This window comes from Coccinella septempunctata, chromosome 5 (genome assembly GCF_907165205.1).
Source record: "Coccinella septempunctata chromosome 5, icCocSept1.1, whole genome shotgun sequence".
Classification (NCBI taxonomy): Eukaryota; Metazoa; Arthropoda; class Insecta; order Coleoptera; family Coccinellidae; genus Coccinella; species Coccinella septempunctata.
In genome coordinates this window covers 4,854,051-4,876,938 of record NC_058193.1, presented here as the reverse complement: position 1 = coordinate 4,876,938, position 22,888 = coordinate 4,854,051, and the positions used below count along the sequence as shown (strand labels likewise).

The following is a 22,888-nucleotide window of genomic DNA, read 5'->3' as shown; positions in this document are numbered from 1 at the left end:
GCGAAATCAACTGGTTGGTGTCCCTTTGGAATCTGACACCAAAGTATTCAAGTCGGTGTGACGGTATAGATGTTGTCGCAGCTCATCTGGACGATAGAATACGACGGTGAGAATACTTTTGAGAGAGAAACTTCAGATCCCACATGAACGCTAAGGTTTGGACCATATATTTTATTCTAGCAATCGTAAAATGGCGCCTATATATCTGGTTTCAAACTTTACTCGTTTTTCCGATATTTCTACCCCAACGCCACAAATACAAAAGAAGTGTGCCACTGTCGAAAATCATTCAGTCGTTGAGGGGAATGCTTCGAGCCCCATTGGAGAAACTGAATTCATTGTTCAGTCGCGTTTGAACCAGACTATTCGTGCTTTTCTATTGAACCTCAATATGGGGTGTGCTTAGCCAACGGAGTGCTTATTAAACTTAAAAACAAAGGATTTTTTAATTAAACACACACGGACTGGGTTTCACACATCAATTGCAAATTCATTCAAACGGCCTGCATGTTCGTTCAAATTAAACTGATACGAGACATTGGAAATATATTCCAGTTTTTTGTTTTTCGTTTTTTGTTCGGAGTAATTCCATTCCTTTGTCTCTGATTGATTTAATTTGTTTTATTTTTCGACGCACGAAGCCTTTTGCCTCCATTCCCAGAGATAACGTCATTTTGAGGATAAATCGCAATTTAATCGAAAAGTGCTTTTAGTTGCAACGGTAACTTCGAAATTCAGTGGAATTTTTTCATATATCTATATTGAGAATCTCAGAATAACCAAATTTGAGTTGATTTTATTGTTTATATCTTCTGTATCTCATGAAATTCCTGACTTTATATCGATGCTCATGTCTCAGTTGTATAGTTCTCAAAGCGACAATAATTAAGTATTCGAGAACATTATTATCTAAACGCTTCATAACACCTTAGGAGAAAAAAGCTTCTTCGTTTAAGCAGAAACATGCCAGTTACTTAGTGTTCGATATCGCCTTCACAAAAAATTATGAACTGCCTAAAATTGCTTTCCCGAGGATTGCAATGAATACTAAATTTCAATGTGCCAAAGAGGATTTCCATGATTATTATTTATTTCAATTAACGTGTCTCGACATCTTGTGTCACTGACATAAGGAACTGTATACATGAGCTGGTAATTATGCATATATCTGATAAGTACCTTAGAATAATCATTGTGAAAAATTGGTTTCGCTCTGGAAACTGAACAAAAAGAAAGGGAGGTTAGAAGCACGAGCAATAAAGCGCTCCACAGCACTTCGACTAGGACTACTATCAGGTGGCAATACTGTCACCCTCTTTATATTATCAATTCAAACAGTCAATGATAACTTATTTCATCAGGAAGTTGTTACACCGAAACAATCGAGCAAGAATAATTGCACGTTGAGGAGAAAACGACGAGATTTAACGAATCCACACTTCCTCGGCAACAGAAAGATCCCAAGAACACGAGAGTGCACTCGATCTATTTAATAGCCGAAGGTTGTTGAAATTGAGCCGTTGTGAATCGTTTACACGGAAATAAAAAACGGAAAAATTCTCGAAAATTTTCAAACTGTCGTTCATTAAAGATTGATCTAATACACTGCGCAAAAAAATCAACGCACATTCTGAAAATTAACTCTACATTGACTTTATAACTTATTTTTTATGTTCTCTCGGGAAGGTTTTGAACGAAACAAGACACATTAAATGGAAGAAAAATTCAGGATTTCACCGAATCTTATGTGAAAGGAGAGAAATGAACAATTTTCAAAATACTGAAATGCTGATAAGTGATTTAATACTTGGTATTTCCACCCCTTGCGTTAATTACAACTCGGCAACGACGGTTCATACTCAAAATGAGTGACCTTAAAATGTTCTGATCTAATCCTTCCCAGATTTCTCCGAGTTGGATTCCTAAGTCATTAAGAGTAGCTGGATGATTTTCTGAACTTCTCAGCCTTCTATTGAGATTGTCCCAAACCTGCTCAATCGGATTGAGATCTGGACTTCTTGCTGGCCATTCCATTCGAGAGACTTCAACCTCTTCAAGGTACTCCTGAACGATGCGCGCACGATGGGGTCTGGCATTATCGTCCATAAAAATGAATTTTTCACTAATGTATGGGGCAAATGGCACTACATGCTCTTCAAGAATGTTCCTTATATACTTATCATATAAGGATCATCATATCTCTATTATCAACGACCACTAGGTCTGTGCGAGCAGTCAAAGATATTCCATCCCATACCATAATCGATCCTCCCCCGAAACCAGTAGTATTCAGGAAATTGCACTGAGCATATCTTTCATGTGGACGTCTGTATACAAGGGAACGTCGATCACAATTGTAAAGGCAGAATCTAGACTCATCTGTGGAGAGAACTCCTTCCCAATCGGCCTCTTCCCAATGGATATGCTCTCCCGCAAAATCCAAACGCGCCTTTCGATGGGCTGGGGTAAGAGCTGGGCCTCTTGCCGCGACACGAGACCTTAAATCATATTCTCTGAGGCGATTTCTTATTGTCTGAGTGCTAATTTGCACCTCATGAGTTTGCTCAAGCTGAATTTGAAGGAGGCGAGCGGTTGCAAACCGTTGTCTCAACGAAGAAACTCTCAAGTAACGTTCTTGAATGGCAGTTGTTACCCGTGGTCTACCCTGTCCTGGTCTTCGGACATTCATACCTGTCTCCCTGAATCGCTGCAACATTCTGGACACACTTGTATGGGAAACTCCAAACCTTTCTGCAATTCCTGTGTGGGTCCACCCTTCTTCTCGCAAAGCAACCGCTTGGGCACATTCCTCTTGGGTCAAATTGCGTGTTTCGCGTTGCACACCGATCGAGTGTAGATAATCAAACGAAAGAAAAACTATTGATCACTAGAATTGAACGAGAACAACGGATTTTAGAATGGAGCCAATACATTCAAAATCTGATAATATGATCTTTTTTTATGCCTGCTGGGAAAAAACATCTGTATTGAGGAAAACCGTCGAAAGTGGATAACATATGCATACATAATTCTGATAAAAATAATTATCATTGAGAACACCTTCAGTTGTAGAATAAATTTGAGATTTCCATAATGTGCGTTAATTTTTTTGCTCAGTGTAGATCTCATGGAAAGATGAAACCGATCAAAACTGAACATCCGCATTGTCGCGTTGAAAATACGCAAAACTCTTAGACATTTACTCATCTCAACAGTTAAACCCGAGGTTAAACCATCACAAAGCTTTGATATGCATATAGCGAAACCAAAAAAATCATCCAACTGCTGTTTTTACATAAAAAAACAGCTAAAGTACATACTCATCAAAGCATCTTTCTTAGAAAAACAACGAAATTTATATTATATGAAAAAACACCAGCAATTTGAGCAAATTAATATTAGTTCAAAAAACAAACACACCTTTCAACTTCCAATGCTCGCCAATATATTCTGAATGCCATGATACGTTAACAATTCAATCGACATCCGTTACTTTCAATGTGAGTTGCTCTTCCCATTCAAAATTTTTTTCATCATTTTCTTCATTTTTGGGTGACAATTTCATATGTTGTACAGTCCATACTCAGTGAGATGATGATGTAAGAAGAATTAATTGTTACGTTCCTCAGAACTAGTACAGAAAAAATATTAGTATGTTTCTCTAGAGAAGTCAACATAACTATACGAATTTAATTATTTCGTTCGTATATGGACATCTTCTCCACTATTAGTATGGATAAATTATTTGATGTCGATTGAGCTTATCGATATTGAATCAAAAGTTGTTAAATATATTATCCTTGGAACAGAAATCCTTAAATATATGGTATTTTTTGATGGGTAGAATATAGAATACCCAAGAGAACTAAGTTTCATCAAAAGTAAAGGGATCTATATTGTAACGAAAAGGTTCTTAATTCACTTCTGAATTTTTTCGTTGAGTATCGGTCTGGTGAATTAAGTAGATGCATATTTAGCAGGGCACATAGGCATAATATACCTCGCAAATTTGTCCGTTCTGCATAATATTAGGAATGATCAAAATGCATATCACGTAGTCGTTGGGGCCACGATCCTAATTCCTCCCAAGTCCCTGGGTCATGCCCCCACACCCCACAGAATCGGGGTTCGTCTGGTGCCCGAACTCCAACTAAAACTTAATTATAATTAATTAATGCGACTGCTACTAAGTCTATAGGCTATGCGCTATGTAATTAGAAACCTTTATACAAAATGAATACTGTTAATTAAGGAACTAAAAAGACATTACACCCCAGCAGACTATAGAAAATAAGTTCCTCATGACATAGATAGAAACTTTTCCGATTAAATCTTTGTAGAATCTCGAAAGGAGATAATTCATTTTTCTAAAATGAATCACTCCTATTCTATCCAAAGTAGTTAGAACCTAAAAAATCAAGCACCTCATGAAGTTTCGAGTTTGTAGAAAATAATAAATAACAATAAAAGGTACATAACTGAAGTAAAATGAGAACGTTAGTTATCTACATATCACATTCTCACGAACTGTCCGATACCTCATAATTTAGAACAAGCGAACTGCAGTTTTCCGTGTACCGTTACACTTCAATATTTTTCGTATGAAAATACTCATTTAGTGCACCCACCTCATAGGCCTACTTTAATTCTTAATGCTAGTTGCTTGTTTTTAATGAATTTCCCTATTGTTAGATTCCTCTATTCGTTAATCTGGCTGAGATATTCATCCCAGGATTCGATTTGCTTACATCTAGGTAGGTACGATTCGATTGTGCTCAAAGGTGTGTCATTGGTGCTAGAGATGATCATTTCATATCATATCATTGCATTCAACCATTCACGACCACATGAATTCTCACTCGGAAAAACTATGAGAAGATAACTCATTCAGAAGAGCCCGATGCCAGACAAGATAGGAAGCCTTGGCTATTTCCTGAACAGCAGATCTAGATTCTTCGTACAGCTTTCTTTCTCTCAACAAGCGTCATATAGCTGAAGCGGTAACCTGTTGATTTGTGTTTGTGAATGCCATGTCACTGATGAATTACTCTGTAGGTATTTGAACATTTCCAGATTCATAGTTACTTTTGATGGAAGGTTCCTGAGCTGTTTGTTTTGAAAAGACCAACTTCTTAAAGCTCTTTTTGTAGGGGAGCTTACGGCGAATGCAGTATGTTTTCATCAAATATGAGGTTTTTCAACTTTATGATTCACGACTACATGAACGTTTTAATAGCATATTATAGTTCTTACGAATTCATATGCGAACAGATTAAGCGGTTTATATACTCCTGAACAAGAAAAACCTGATAGCAAACATTTTCATCAAAGTCATTTCGAAAAACTTTTTGAGATGTGCATCGATTTTGATCATTTTGTTGTCTATTTGTAGCCTATTTCATCTAGTTTATCACCTGATGTCGAGTATATAGGAATTTAATTTCAATTTGATGGTATACTGGTTGGAAGAGAAAGTTGAAATTTCCTCTAAATTTCTGAACGCCCTGTGAAGGTAATTAATGACGCATTGATGATTTAAATGATTTTTTTTTTAAGCCTGATCTTCTCTCAACATTTTCCATTCACGTCAATAGCTCCTTTCTGAAAGGAAAAACGATTTTTCAAAGGGAACTACGCAATATTATGTAGGAGCACGTGGAGGCATTACTCAACATTAGAATATAAGAATGTGTTTATTTTTCATACTTTTATCTGTATATTCTTTTTGTGTTATCTTTGGTGTTTTGAATTGCATAGTTTTGTTTTAAAAATCGTATTTCCTACCAGAAATTAGCTATAGACGTTAATTGAACAAGAAAATGTTAATAATAATAATAATAAAGTTATTTTAGAATGGATTCGGTAAACATTGTATTTGTCCAGTTTTTTTGTCCATCAGTGTACATTTGATATTGAAATGAATCAGTTACAATGGCAAGAACTCTTGGGCGAACTGAAAGGTTTTGAGTGTTTCGTTTTGGAGACGCCTTTGACTTTCAGTATACGAATCCAACGTTCTGTGGAAAGGTGGTTTAGTTATGTGTTTAGTTAAATTGCTGTTTAATCAGTTAATAAAAAAAAAGTTCGTGAGACAATCGATTTTAATGAAGTATCAGAGGAATTTCCATTTTATAGTTCGGTTGAAAAACAAGGCGAGTCAAAAAAGCTCGGACTATCGTTTGTTCACCCACCAAGATTCGAAAAAATTTCCAGCATTTTTTTTAACAAAAAACACCGACCACTGAAAACTGCACCGTCCGCTTTTTTTTTAATTTAGGATGTAGTAGGGTATTACAAAATTCAAATTTAAATGTTCTTTCAAGAATTATGACGGACAATTCGCTTTGCAGAAAGCTTGTCTAATAACGTGAAAGTTTCAGATTCGAGGCCTGGTAGAGTGAATGTTGTACCTTCGGAATATTTTAGGTCATTACATCGAATCAACACACATAAAAAGTTGATGAACTCATCAGTTTACTAAACGATTCCACAGCTTCATGATAAGATGAAGCCTAATTAACACATATCCAAAAAAACCCAATTTCAAGAAATTCATCTCAACAAAAAATTAATCTTAGTGAAGTAGCTAAGGTGCATCGAATACCGAAATGGTAGAGATTGGTAGACAGATATAATATATAGGAAACATAAACATTGTAGTTTTCGATATATTATCAGTGTTTTCCCCTATTTTATTTACTGTCATATTTATATACAGAGGACACTCTTCGAGAAATTCTGTACAACTATTCAATACGTATATCCCATTTACACTCAACTCGATTCACCTCTATTATCACGGTCGAATTGGATTATTTCTCTTCATAATGGAATTATAGTGTTTAAAAAAAAAAAGTTATTTCACAGCAATTCGAAAGATTAGTTCAAAAATCTTCAATGAATCAATATAGAAGAGAGTTTCTTGATTCCTTTAAATATTCAGTCCATTTTACGCTGACTCATCGATTCAATAACATCATCGAAAGCGTCGAATAATCTATTCAAAAGGAAGGCCGGTAGAGGACGATAGAGAGAATCACGTGATTGCGAATTGTACAGGAGCAAATATGTTCCAATTCTGTTCTAATTTAGCCTTACGGACAGTTTAATCAATAGTCTTAGTAAAGTCCTATTATTATGCGGTTTCAAAACAGGCATTGTGATGTAAGGAAAGCGTCTATTCCCCGATTCCGAGTACTGAGATCGTTGGGTCATTTCGTAGCTGAATGTGGTCGGCGCTCTGAGTATTCTGTGAAGAACATATCGAGAGATGTTAACTTCACAGTCAATAATTGAGAGAAACTAGGGTGAACTCCAGTTGAACCAAAAGGGGTTATGCTCCATTTTTTTGATGTAGTAGTTAAAAAAATTCCAAGCAAGGATTTACTAATCTGATTTATAGAGTGTTACCAAATAAGTGCGAAAGTTGAAGGGGTCGATATCTGGGGGAAAATTGAAGCAATTCTCTCTTGTTAACTAAAGCTCTTCTCCTTTCCTTCGCCTTTCCTCGAAAGTAACAAGATGTTATAGGTGAGGAAAAAAATAATTATTATTTTTTTCTCAAAAATATCGATTTCTTCGATTTCATTCACAGAAGATCCGTTCATGCAAAATGTTGTACTTTATTTTTTGATTCAGAAACTATTGTCTTTACGGACATAACATAAGAGTGAAAAAGATTTGCATTAAATCGTTTCTTTCAAAACATAGAAATTTTCAAATTGAGATATTTTGTTCAGTACAAAAGTTCTAGTCAAAAATGAAATAGGGGTTGTATGTTTCACCCCTTTCGTAAGATCACAACAAAATTGAAAAGATATTCATAGGTATCTTTTTTATTAGTAAAACATAACCACAAATTGCCATTTCTGAAACTGTCCAGCAGTAAGAAATTGATAGTATTTTTTTCACTTATTCTCGAAAGCCTGTTACTTTGCAGGAAAAAAGGAGCTTTGGATTACATAAAAGACACCCCTTTATTTCAGACAAGGAATCATTTCCTGGAAACTTTCTCTTTTATTTGTTAACAACCAGTATGGAATTATTTCGTGTTTCAATCAACTCTGAGCTCCGTTCGCGTAAATTTTGCGAAGAAGAAACAAGAAAGGCCCAAAACTAAACATTTATCGGTCAAATATTATTTCAATTATGTGATAGATTCACTATTGAAATCATAATGTGCTACCAAAAAATCAATATTTTTTCTTTTTGTTCATCTTCGAAAAATATAACATAGTTGTGCTCGTTCGCTTCGCAGGATGAATTTTCTTTACTTTGATTACAAAATGACGGCAAAATGTTGGGGTGTTGGGAAGCAAAATGTAGTTTAAAATCTTCCATGAAAATTTCCCTCTTCAAAACTCGAAGGCCCAGTTGCAAGAACTTTCATTAAAATTTAATGCCTGCTTTAAAATTCAAAACGGTCATTTTTGAAAGAAGAATGGTGGATCGAAATTTCAATGTGGCATTCAATTTTAACGGACCTTCCTGCAACTGTCCCGTTAATATTGGTTGGGCTTAGACGTCGCCGTTATATGACTGCGATCTGGGGTCGATTTCCAATCCCACGAAATATTAGTTGAAAATATATGATGTCAGGGGAATTTTTCATCACTACTTAATACCGCGGATGAAGCGGACACTATTTTGTATTGAATAAAAAATATTGAAATTTTAAGGAAGTTAAATTTGTAACTTCCGTGGATAACCGTCATCGCGGACTTTTCCATACAACTTTTCTTGCTGCGTCTGTCACGTCGACTGAGTTCACTTGTGCTTGGACGCAACGGCGGCTGCAACGACGAAACTGCCGATGCCTGGGGGGGCCAGTCTGTGCGACAGACGCTTTCTGCAGTAGCTGCATGCGTCCGACGCACAAAGCGAAACCATGCCTTAACTTGAAAGATCCACAGAATTAAATATGTGCTACTTTGGCTCGTAGCGTTTTATATTGGTAAAGTCAGTGCAGTGCTAGTGCAGTTTTTGATGGAACTACAATCATTCCAACGAGTCTGAAGCTATACTCCATTCAGATTCATTTTAGCAGTCGGTTGGCCATGAAATAATTTTCTCAAGATTTTTTAACTAGTACGGAGTAAGGTTGGCACTCATGAAATGTCGTTGATGTCATAACGCCGTTGCCACAACTTATATCAATTTTTATTACGAAAATGCCGAAAGTGATTGAAAAAAAGAGACAGGGTTTCAGGAAGTACTATTCAGAATTGAGGTCCGCTCATTCAATGTAAGAGAATTTATATAATGTTTCATCTGAATCTAAACGACTTGTATTTCAGCTGAATATTTCCACAATCAGAACGATTGTGAATGAAGAGGACAAAGAATTTCCTTTTATTGGGAGACCCAAAAAAGTGGTGTCATTTGGGAATTTTATGTTTGAGTGAAATCAGGCGAATAGTTTACTGCAGGATTTTCGATGAATGTCATCGTAGAACAAGTTTCCGAAAATTGATTTTTCTATTTTTCATTTTACTTGTCCTATACATTGTAAATCTCTTTAGGTACCAATAAAATAAATACCACAAATACGTGCAAGTTGTCCTGTTAATTGTTTATTCATGTGAAATTTTTGTTCAATATTGAAGTTCATCTTGACTTGAAACTTCCTTTAATTCTTTTTACTTACATTGATGCAAGACTATTTTTGTTGAAGAATTTAACATTCTTGTAATTATCTGTTAATTCCTTCGGGAGATCCCCAACCACTGCATCATATGCATTTTATCTTCGGGTTAATATTTTTGAAATCTACAACTGATGTAACGTATTCAAACTTTAGCCAAAGAAGATAACTAACATCAACTCTCCTCGAGCTAGTGCATATTATGATATTATACTGATCTCTTGTATTTTCCATGCAAATAACTGGATTTGATATGCCTTCAATCAGTTTGTATAAACTTAAATTATGTTCGTCACATATTTTCCGAAGAGATTCGACATTGTGATAAAATACGTAATAACAGAAACTTTTACGTAGAACGGGCAACATGGCGTTGATTTAAAACCGAAAAATATTTTGACAATCTTCATGACCCCACATTTCCGTACTATACAGGTTAAAATGTGCCAAATTTCCATGGCCAACCGAGTGCTAAAATAAAAGAGAATGGAGTATAGTTTCTCCAATAGAATTCGCTGTAATAATTAATTTCAGGGGTAACATTGGTATGCATCTGGTGCATATTATAAAAACAGAGTAACAATTTCAAGATATTCTAATTCATATTTAATGTTATATGATTCAGTGCACTAGTTTTACCAACAGAAAACGCTATTACATGTGTAGTATCCTAGATTTAGCTTGTTATTCTGAAGGAAGTATAAATGGGTCATGCTGGAATCTGACAAAATAGTATATTTTGCTCGCAAAAAAACAGAGTCAGATTTCCAGGTGTGTTTGAGTAAGTCGAATACTTGACCTATAAAGGAACGATAAAAAATGGAAAAAAGATTCCATATTAACCTTAGCTCATTTTTCGGCAACGGTATCATGAAATTAATGTGCAGGTATCAGTCTGTTAGGAATGCTCATTTGATTCACATAATCAAAAATCTGTTCAGAACAGCTTCATCCGCACCAACCCCTTTCCCCCATTCCTGTCAACTCCTTCCCCCAGAACGCCAGAATTCAAACTCCAGCAATAATATATTCGTCCGAGGATAACTCATTGTGCCATAATGATAATCAAGCAAGCACGGAATAGTGTATATCCCTAGTTTCGGCGACCAAAAGGGGGGCTTCAAGGGGTGGGCTTAGCTCGGCCAGCGTCCGAGCGAGGCTCTTTGTGTAGTTAGCGTAATTAGTGCGCCCCTCCGACGTTTTCCCCCAGTCGAGTACCTTATTTAAATGCAAATGAGGTTCATTTCGCAATATTAATGTGCCTCATCCCTTCCTTGATTCAACCCCTACCTCCCCCACCAACCCCCTACTTCACGAAGGGTTGGACTGGCGGAATAATAAGGGTTCGATTCCGATGGACGTTGGGACGATGAATATCCAAACGACGTTCGATGAAATATTCCAGATTCATATCTAATTCAACGTACACCACACTACAGATACATACTAAGCATTTTATTTCTACCTGAAAGATTTATTGAAAATACTTTTATTATTCATGTTGTGTTTAGATATCTCTCCTTAATTCCTGTAATCAGTGCATTTATAATCTGAATCAATATAAAAGTAAAGCTTTGATTTTGAGAAAAAATTTAAGCAACACTTAAAAATACAGGATGTCTGATATAAAACAATAATAATGAGTCCGGTGTTTAGTGGTGTGAATAATTATTTTCAATGGGACTGATTTGATTAGAACAATGGAGTAATGGATATATCAATTGAAAAAATCATGTAGGTACCGATATTGAATAAATTCTATATCCAAAATTTCACTCATGAATAATGAATCATTATTCAAATCAAATTTTCGCTGTGTGAATTTTAGTATAAATATTATAAAGTATTATTGAAATATAAGAACCGTTGACATCATTAATACACTGAATGGTGTACCTATTCTTGAAATCCGAATCAACGATGTGGTTTACGAGTGACAGAATAACTACATAAGCACAATAATTCTAACAGATCTACATACATGGTGGATGTAATCGGTCTGAGCCACAAAAATGTTAAAAAATGTTTGAGTTGCCATTTCCGGGAGACCCCTAATTGATAATGTTTTTATGTGTTTTCTACTTCACTGTTTTCTTCCATCTTTTGTAGATCTGTGTTACCATATCTAGGTATAACTTAATATAGTATAAATGATAAACTGGTAACTTAGGAATTCAATATTCTCTTTCTGTGTACTTTTTTTCGGGTTATGTATTATGTACTTTCGTAAATTGAATACTACATTGTGAACATTCTTTTGGGCATTAGTTTGCCTGTTTATGTTCTTTTATGAATAAATAAAAATGAAATAAAAATACTTATGTCATTGCTTGTATGTTACGGCGCATCACCAACAGACTCTTGGGAAGAAAATATCTCAGTTTGTTAACCTCGTTGACTAGTCACTTGTTCAATAAACATTTGAAGAAAACGGGACTTACTGTTTGTGCCATTGGTGCAGGAATTCTCGTTTGAAACTTTTCAATGAATTCTGCTCACCTATAATCCTATCGAATTCAGGACAACACACCTAGGAAACTAGACTCTCTATTCAAATGGTGAGAAGGACTGCTCTCTATCGACTCGACGTATTTGGGACCACACGTTCTCAGTTCAGTCCACGAACAGGAATATCGTCATAACCCTATTCAATATTGTTCCTTTGATTTCATATTTTCTGCAAAAAATGTTTCACGTTGATTCTGTAAAACCTCTGTTAAGACAAGAAATGCATGGTAAATCAAGAAGAAACAACCTCAATTCTACAAAATACTTGTTTATTATAATTAAAATTTTTTCTATTATCTATTATATTAAAAAAAAACAGTTTCGAAAAAATCGAACATAAATTTATAATTGGTTCATGAATCAGAAAAACTATTATATTTTTATCAAATTTGGGGATATTCTTTGGATATATTCCTAGTGTATATATACTGCATGTTTCAATCTTCCATCAAGTTCAAGTATGTCCTTCTTGATTGTTAACATGCAGGCCTTATATAGAGAATCTACAACTCCTCTTGTATAATGAGATAGATATTGATACTAATTTTGACCCAGTGCACCTTTTCAGGTCTGAGGAATCTAATGGTCGCTTTGGGTATTCTTTAGCTGATGTCTGTGTTGACAAAGCGATTGAAAGCAATCGGAAGAGGGTTCTAGACATACGCAACTCCGTTGCGGACGCTTTGAACTTCATTGGCTTTGTGAAGGTAGTTAAAGTAGGGCGAATTATGGAACTGCTCTAGTGAATTGAAAGGTGTGAATGACATTGACAGATCCAGGAGTTTTTCATGAAGCAAAAGAAATTAATAAGGACCTACCGTACTATTGAGATTATTTGATAGTAATGAAAATCCAAAATCATAAAAGTAAGGTGGAAGTAATAACTAGTCAATTTTTCTGTCGTGCCACTTCAATAGTTGCTTAGTTCATTTCAAGAACCAACATATCAATATATCATCAGACGTTTTGGAAATCCTTTTAATTTTTTCTGTCTTTAGGGATATTAGCTACATCTTCGGCAGAATATTCCTCAACAAAAGGATCCTCCCGCATTTATCGAGTAAAATAATTTAAGAGCATTTTACCGACCAAAAATAATAACATTCTTGTATTTGAAGAAAATTACCTGCTTCAGGTCAAACAGCTCAGAATTATATTATAATGTATCTGAATTTTTCCTTAATTTTTCGAAAGAAGGAACAATGTTAACATCCAAAATATTATATTAATAATTATAATAAGCAGGATGAAACTAGAACCTGAATTACATCATTTTTACCTGGAGTAGGGGACCACGAATGTTTAAAGGATGAAATTAACCCGTGTTGGCAATACCCATAACCCATAAGAACGTTACGGAAGTAGTATTCAGTAAATTCAAAATTATCCTATACGCCTATATCTCTTTTATCCCCATTTAACTTCCGCCTTTTTGTATTTGTCCTATCCACAGTTAGAAGTGCTCCGTCACTGTCTTCCGGACTTCTCGGATGCTATGAGCCGTTCCAGATTCAGAATATGAAATGTATGCTGTGTTCTATAATTGAATTGGCCAGAATGTTTAATACGAACTGCCTGCATAATGTGAAGGGTTGCTAATGTTTATTCATCTCTGAGAGCCCGCGTGTGCTCCACACTTCATGTCTCTCTCGAACCCCTTTTCTCTTCGTCATCACTTGTGCTAAGAGAAGGGCTTATCTTTATGTTAATGAGAGTTTCCTGAACAAAAAAATTCAGAATGTTTTATTTTCTTCAAAAATCTCAACTGATTTTGAACCCTCATAATGGGGCTCCAGTTTGTGAGAAAATTGTAAATTCTATGCATATGTTTCTAACAAAGGAGCTAAGTAATAGTACGGTATTTGTTAATAACAGGCCCTCTATACAGGCTGTTTCACGAGTAAACGGACAAATGAAAACACCCCATATAGTCGGTTCGGTACTCCGTTTCCGTTATACAGGGGGTTTTCTGAAATTTCCCGAATTTTTGTTTGGCTATAACTCCTGAAATTCTCTACCGATTCGACTGAAAATTTATATTGAGTTTAAAATTGTTAGTTTCAATGAAACAGATAATTAAAATATGACCAGAATAAGAACCGGAATCAGTGAGGCTTTACTTAACTTCAAACTAAAACAACTTGTATGTAGATTTCAATCATAATTTTATTATTTTCTGCAGGTATGGATTGTCTCAAAATAAATGTAGATATTTTTGGGCTGCTCCACTTGTTTATAATGTTTTATAAATAATTGTTTTGTGGACAGATGCCTCTAAGATACAGAACGCTTCATGTATGTATTTCAAAATTCTTAATTGCAATTTGTACTATTCTACAATTATGCCATAGTCGGCCACTCAAAATTGAAATTCACAATGATGAAATGTTTTATAATAGTTGATAATACACAAATATGGAACGAAAAATTACGACACCTTTAATAATTTAAACTTGATTTTCAGAATAAAACTTCTTTATATGGATATCTAGTTGTCTGAACTAGGTGTACAAAATGATTTTCTGCACTTCCTATAAACTTTGTGGCCCTCTTTATGCGGCTCATAACAGCTCTTTATATTACACGAGGATTTCTCCGAATTTCATCGCAAGCAGCATTTATTCAATCTAATGATTTTTCCTTTGTCCGGATATCTGTTCAAAGGACTTGGCCTTCAAATAACCACAAATAATATGATATGCTATCCAATTTCAAAAACAAAAAGTGCAAGTCGTATGTAGAGGACGAATAAAGTCAGCTGAACATTTTCATTTTCATGCAGCGCTGTTTTTTCAAGAGGCGTTTGACCACAAACCAATTTTTCATTGAAAATAATTCATCGAATTTGAGAAAATCGTATATGCAGATAACTAAAATGTTAAAATTATGACGAAAAACTACACAGTGTGTTTTTCATGAGTTTTAATTTGAATATAGCCTCAATGAGTCCAGTCCTAAGTTTGGTATAAATTTTAATATTCTGTCCTATTTAAACTAACAACGTTAACTTATTAATGAATTTTCAGTCGAATCCATCGAAAATATCGGTAGTTATAGCCAAACGAAAATTCGAGAAATTTGAGAAAACCCCCTGTTTATCGGAAACGGAGTACTTGAGACACGCTCAGCTCAATGCCCTCTATTCGCGGTTTTCGTTTGTCCGTTTACTCGTGAAACACCCTGTATCTACATCGTACTCAAGTGGACAAAATCTGTGGGTGAACATCAGATACCTACTTGTTACTTCTAAAATATTACCTGAACATAATGCAGCTCTCTACCAGAATCAACGGAGTCCTAGATATCAACATATGTTTTGAAAATGATTATCATCATCACCTCATAGGGTAGGAGGTTGAAAGTTTCCTTTAAGAACCTTTCACAGGGCTGATATTCTACTGAAAACCTAACCTAACCTAGAGAAATATCAATATACATATCCTCTGAAATGCTGTACAACTTGCAAGTTATTTCTGACCTTCCACTCTAACCAAAATAGGTTTTCCATTACAAAGTATCAGAGATCTGCAAGTGAACTCATGCATTTAACTGTTTCTCATAATTATTTCACTGGCAAACTCACAGTCAGTTAAGTTCATCGAGTTGAAGGCTAATTGATACATAATAAATGACCGAATTACAGAAGTGCCTGAATAGCTACAAATTTAATTACAACACCTTCCGAATGCACTCAAACAACGCGGTACCTAATGATATAGGCAAAGTTTCGCCGAGCCTTTCGTCTGGTTGTTCGAACTCTTTGTAGAATATTCATTGGAAGCTCATTTGGTAGAAGTCACTGAGGAAAATTGAAATAAAATTATGTTTGAAATTGGTTTCAGTTTGGACGATCTAAAAAAAGTGGTCACGCCCAACATTTTCAAAATTAAATAGCCATTGAAAGGAAGCTCTTTTTATCCACACAGCCTTTTGTAAAATGTTGGGCTTCATCCATGAAGACTAAACAAACTAATAATTCTTCTGCATTTCAAGAAGGATGTTAAATTTACACTAAACTCCATCCTCGACAACCTGCTAACTATAGCTAAATTGCTCCTTCGAATAACACGCTATACGTAAATACAGTATGAGTGAAAAGTAAAGCACAAATAAATATCTTCGTTAGGTTAGGTTAGGTCTCTAGATCTCTGTATTTTGAAATATTTTCGGTGTGTCTATCTAGAAGATTGATATTATTTGGAATCGCCACCTAGTGAATAGTGCTCTGTCCTCATTCTTATTGAGCAATATTTATGAGTTCTGGTCTATTGTGACTTATTTTCCGGTCTGTGAGAACTGTGCGATCCCAGTAGAGTTTGTGAAATTCATTTTCCAAAACAGCATCGGGATGGTAATTGTAATAAGGAACCTTTTTCGACCTTAGAAGTTGGTGGTTTAATGCCAATTCTTGGTGAAGAATCTTGGCAACAGCATCATGTGTACTCTTGTACTCCGTGTCCGCGAATTTGTATCGCACAGCCATAACGACAGCTATCGTCCTTCACCGAGGCATCCTTGGCGATACATTTCATGTAGTTCCTTGTCGGAATCCCTTGGTCCTGGATGGCGAGGATGAAGCCCTCTGTCTCGAGAAATAACCTTCCGGAAGTCAACCAGTAGTTCGACGCAGATATGTCGACGTAATCATGATTGACCTCGCTCTGGTGTCTCCCATGCAAAAGTTTGCCAATCAGTTTCTGCATTTTGCTTTCTGCAGATTGTTCGCCAGTTTCCAAGTGGTCCTGTTGTAGCTTCAACGGAGTAGAACTATCAGCAACACAAACTACTCTATGGAGTTCTGACAAAACGGCCTTGTTCAGGAAGTATCTTCGAAGTTCTTCAATTTCCTGAGACATGCAGTTGGACGAGTCAACAATTCCTCTACCCCCGAGGTGTCGTGGCAGCTCTGTCCGTTCTATTGAGCTTTTGGGGTGATGTTTATTATGCTTATTCAGCATCGTCCTTATTCTTCTCTGTAGGGCTGTTAAATCCGTGGTGGTCTAAGAGATGATACCGAATGAGTAGCTCAACGCCGAGCAAGCGTAGGTATTAATCGCTTTTATCAGATTCTTGCTGTTTAGACCAGTTCTCATTATCCTTCTAAATCTTCGGATGAACTCCTCCGTTAAGTCTTTATACATCTGCAAAAGGAAGGAGTACTGTACAATGTACAGCACTCCAAGCGCCTAACCGGGCGCATCGGAAGAATGAAATATTAATGGAAACAACAATTCAGAAGGAGAGGCTCTATAGATATTTTCGTCGTCGTATTAATTAATATTATTAGTAATAATAATGATCCAAGAAGCTTAAGTTGTTTGGAATAAGGAGCAAGCAGACCTCAAGAATATCTGGAGTGTACTCAGCCACAGAATCGGAGAACATTCTGAATTTCTTATCATTTCACATGTTTGTTGTAATGAACTTTCTCACGAATGTTGATGTGAGGTACCACATTTAAAAAAAAACACTTTATGCGAGAAAATATTTTGTAGAAGAAATATTTTTTTCTGATGAAGCACTTCATTAGTTACCTTACTGAATATACTATGCATATAAATAGATTATTACATTGTTTGATTATCTGTCTTCAATGCCAGTTTAAAGAAAATTAGTGTATCGACCACAAAGGGGTCCACAACAGTGGATCATGCACCACAGATGTCGGAGTCGAAGACATATCGTCCACGATTTGTCTACTTAGCAGATAAACTGAACACATGATAACTAAGTTCCTGAACATGTATTTTTATTTCAGGAGAGTGACTGTGATAGCATCGTTAGTTCCCCTGAACCTGCATATACTATGGGAGTGGATATGGGATCCAATGGTACCAAATCTTATTCCAGCAGGATGAAAGAAGAAGACTCAACTAACGAACCCCAAGTTCCACCACCTAATTCCCAAATTAACGGTGCAAGTAAGTCGATTCACTGATTTTTGTTAATAGCTTCGGTCTAGCAAAAGAAGTTTCAATTAGGAGCTTGGGTCTCATTCTTTCTATGAATTAAATTTCTTCAATAATATTTGAACAAGAACCTTATAAACTATTTTCGCAATATGATCGATCTCCTGAGTGATGCGATATATTATTCCATTAACAAACATTTCATGGACCGTTTGCAGTAGAAATATATAAGTATACAGATTACGAAAATTTATTTCCAAACATAGGAATTGCCATGAGAAAAAAAAGGACTTTAGAAATACAATCGCATAATGCTAGAATAATTTTATTAAAGGTGATGAATTGTCGAATGTTCATATGGACTGTAATGATAGTTTAAGTGTTTGTCCCCAAGGAAGGTTTTAGCGGCATGCAGACAGGAATTGATTTCAGAAAAAAGTACCACCCAGAGCCGGATTCGAACCTACGACCCCCTGATTGCCGGTCAGGTAATCTCTCAACTGAGCTACCCAAGCTGACGTGAGAATCCATCTGCATTGTCTGCAAACCACTATCCTCAGAAGTCACGTGTTAGTATTATCACTTCCAAACTGTGGCATTCGAAAGCGGTTGGAAATGTTAAAGAGGTGGAGGGGATCAACAATCGCTTTCAATGATATTCGGGATTCATAGGCTGTATTCGGGTTCGAATTTCGGACAGTCCGAGAATTGTTCTAGAACTGCGCAAAACTGTTGCGCCCAAGTATCGAATCCGCTGCTCAGTTCTAGAACCATTCTCGTACTGTCCGAAAGTCGAACCCGAATACAGCTATAATATCCATTTCCCGGAGCGTCGTCGACATATAGCAATATCGGGGATCGGATGCGATCATTGAACAAATTAAGCCGAAAATATAAATTATAATGAAAATATAATGTAAGGAAGGTTTTCACGGCATGCAGACAGGAATTGAATTCTGAAAAAAGTACCACCCACAGAACACTAATATAAGAGAAGTGCAAACGTGGTTCAAAACCAGAGCAACACGATGACATTTCATTGGCCGCCATTTCGGTAGGTTCGTTCAAAGATATTGGCGGGAAATTTGAATTCGCAGGTATATTTTACTAGGTTATATTGGTTTCAATTTGAATGTTTTTGTTATGGGGATAAGTAAAACTGCAAGATTTACCGAAAGTAGTGAATTTATTGAATTTCTTTCACATCATGAATAGAAAAGAATTATAACAATGATAACGACTGAAATATATACAGGAAAATGATTCAGGTTCCAAGGAATTTTCAGAATGGGATATTAAAATGGAATTTTTTAGGGTAGATATCAAATAATTGTTTAAGTACATGATTAATATTCCAAGAAGACAAGTGTAAGTCTACTACGACACTATCATATTTTGGGCAGTCACAAAAAAACCTACCAACCCCAATGAAACAGATTCAGATAAACAAAATGAATAATCTTCACAATTTCAGAGTCATAAAAAACTTAAGTTGAATTATTACAAGTATAATAAAATAAAAAATTTCTTCTGATTGAATTGAATATTGTGATGATAGTTTTTGTCTGAGATGCCGCTAAAACTTTCATTTGAATTGAATATTATTTCGAAATGGGATGTGGATTGTCGATGGTTGATTTGATTAGCAGTTGAGTATTGCTCATTTCTACGTATTCTGAAACCACCTCTAGTTTATTCTTAGAATGTACTTCTCATATTGTTGGCTGCTAAGTTTTAGTATAAGCTCGACTTTCATTTGCTTCAAAGAATAACAACTGCACATGAAATATAATGAATAGAAGCAGTGACTATTAAGAAACTTGACTCTACTAAGATTAAATTAATTAGTCAAAGCCAATGATCACAACAAATACAAACAGAATAGTCAAATTTCAAAAGTTACATCGGCCACAATTTTTATATAGTACTCTATTTACATAAGATATACATATTCACATTGAAGAATAATGGGTTTCGAATGGAACATACTAAACCATATCACTTTTTTTATCACAAAATCGTTACTTCAGTCTTCCTTTGGCTTTGCTCCTCAAGATTGTGGTTCATGAAAAGAAATATATTCTAATTAAAACAAGTTCTAAAATATCAGGAACAACTAAAATACTTACTGAATATATAAATATAACTCAACTCATTAGAGATTATTGCACTAACTGACGTAAATCTTCACCAAAAACAACACAAGCACATACTAAAAGAAATAGGTTATCTTTAACCGACCCAACTCTGCCAAAATGATGCAAATCTCCATGACAACGGCTAGACTTGTTTACATCTGCCAGCCGACATCTTGGTAGGTAATTTCAGACCACAGAGTGTTTTGTTGCTGGTTTTAGTTCATCAGTTTCACCCCCCTGGTACCACCCATACCTTGTTCATATGGACGGCTCTCTGAATCAGTTCATACTACGCCGGTCACGAATTCTCAGTCCCCATTCTATTGACTAAGCGTACTGATTCAGAGGGGAGTCCATATGTACAATCGATAATTTAGAACTTGTTATAAAATTATTCTCGTACTCGGTGATTGCATTTCTGCAGTCCTAATCTATGTCTATTGTGAAGGTTAAAGATCCAATTGAATTAAGGTAGCTAAGCCTATCTTGAGAGAAAACCCCAATAAAAGATATACGTTTTTTTTTGCAATATTATTCATATTTCTTCACTATCTTGAACGGACCAACTGAGCATATTAGCATTAGTGTGGATTTATGCAGCATCAAACAAAACCGGGTCCAGATATCTGTAATGTGTAATGTATAAAATATTGAGCGTAATTTAGAGTCCACCGTTTGGACAGCTCCCGAATTCACGGCGAATCTTATATAAACGTGAATCCTTGTTCGTCGGCTCTTCCACTCAATTACCAATTACCTAGAAACAAAATGGTTGAATTGTCACCATTTATGCAGACCAAATTAACAAGCAACCTAACCACATATTTTCATAATAAATGGGTAAACTGTCTTCACTATATAAACCTCTGTTGGAAGTCACTGAAGATGAATGAAAAAAACAAAACATATAAATATTATGTTTCGTTTTGACAGAATTTTAGGTTAAGATTCGTGATCGGTCTTAAGTGATAGGTAATTGCATAAATTCTGTCATTGGGATATAGGCCTTCAACTCATACAAAAGCTTCTGGAAAATCCATAGTAAAAAAATCCTGTCTCTCCTTGAGTAGTGTAGTGATGACAAATTTATTTATAGAATAAGCTCTTATTACGGAAGGTCTTCTTTTCCATTGACATAAAAGTTTCTTTTTCCTCTCCCCATCTCGAAATTATGTCTGAAACAAGGAAGCAGAGCAGAAAAAGAGAAAGAAAAAGTAAATAATACGGCCTTCGTCACACGATTCGAAGACTTGATGATAACTAGGGAAAAAGTAATAAATCACAGGTACATAACAGGTTCCCCAATTGCACTGTGAAGAATATCATCTCTGCGTCAAAAATTCTCTGTTGATTTTAGTGAGGGATCACTCTTGTGGTCAGAAATCCCTTCATTATTGAAATTAATAATATTCCAAATCTTGCTTTTGACTTGGAGGGCCTTTCGACCAAGTTTGGTCTTCCAAGTGATGATTAGTCCGTTCTTCAGTTGTTCGAGGAACGCTACAGGACCCTTATATTGCGGAATCATCTCCCATAGATATATCACATAGTACATTCCTCGAAACTAGGCAAAGGTCCTCTAAAATCATTATTTTAGGTTGGAATATCGTCAAGTCACTGAAGCTGTATTTTGGCGTTTCAAAGGTGACGTCAGACGCAAAAATGTTTCAAAATATCTCGTGAATATTGAAAGCACATTAATTCTGGCATTGTTTGAGCCGTAAATCGCTGTCAATCTTTTGTCATCATTTTGCGAGGTGAAGCTTTCAAAACTATTCATTTTGGCGAATATTGAACTATTATGGCCGTTTGCACCGTTTGTCTAAACAACGATTATATTCTTAAACAACGTTTAATTCCTCAATCGGTTTGCACCGTTCCTAAACGTTGATTATAAGGTCCTTAAACATCGTTTAAACTAAACGCAGAAATTTGCCCGTTTTGCTCGATTATGACGTTGATTGAAGTAATACTTCAAATTCGATTGACAACTGTGTTTTCTGTTTGTGTTGATATAAATTCGAATTAATAATGGATTATTTGGAAAATGAGATATTACTTGATGATGACCTTGATGCACTTGGCAATTTTGAATTTGGATTTCCCCGAAGTTTTCTCCAGAAAAGAAATTATTTCGAAGAAATGGACAACCTCACTTTTTTCAGAAGATTTCGTTCAACGGAAGAAACCGTGATATTTTTTTGTCATATATGGATGTGTGGATGCTATCCATGTTCGCACTTCAAATTCAAAACACAACACCGAAACTTCAAACCAAATGTTCAAATTTCCCACCTTGACAACAGAAGTTTAGCCACAAAACCTTGAATTCTTTTTCTTTTCAATTTATCTTTTATGATGTGCTCGGCTGAAATTTTGAATTTTTCATGCTGTAAGTGGTATTGCCAAACCTATCGATGATTAAAGTAAACAACGATTATGATTTCACGGTGCAAATCGTCAACCGCCAAGCAACGTTTAAATATTAAACATCGATTAGTTTAACCATGGTTACCAGCAAAACGATGCAAACGGGCATTATAGTGACGTCACAAAGAATATATTTTGAAATTATTTTTGAACACTGTTCAGCGCCAAAATTCATCTTAATATTGCTCAATTTTAACATCTTAGTAATTCACTCAATGAAAAGAATAGCAATAACTTGTTCATTTATATCTGTTATTGTG

At 35.5% G+C, this 22,888-nt stretch overlaps 1 protein-coding gene across 1 annotated transcript in view; it reads left to right on the top strand.

Annotated features, from left to right (window-relative positions):
• Positions 1–22,888, top strand: part of LOC123314278 (POU domain, class 6, transcription factor 2) — a 101,440-nt gene that overhangs the window by 53,342 nt on the left and 25,210 nt on the right. The window contains exon 3 of the mRNA XM_044899449.1: positions 17,910–18,072. Coding sequence (XP_044755384.1) covers positions 17,910–18,072 — 163 coding nt within the window. The remainder of the gene's footprint in view (positions 1–17,909; positions 18,073–22,888) is intronic.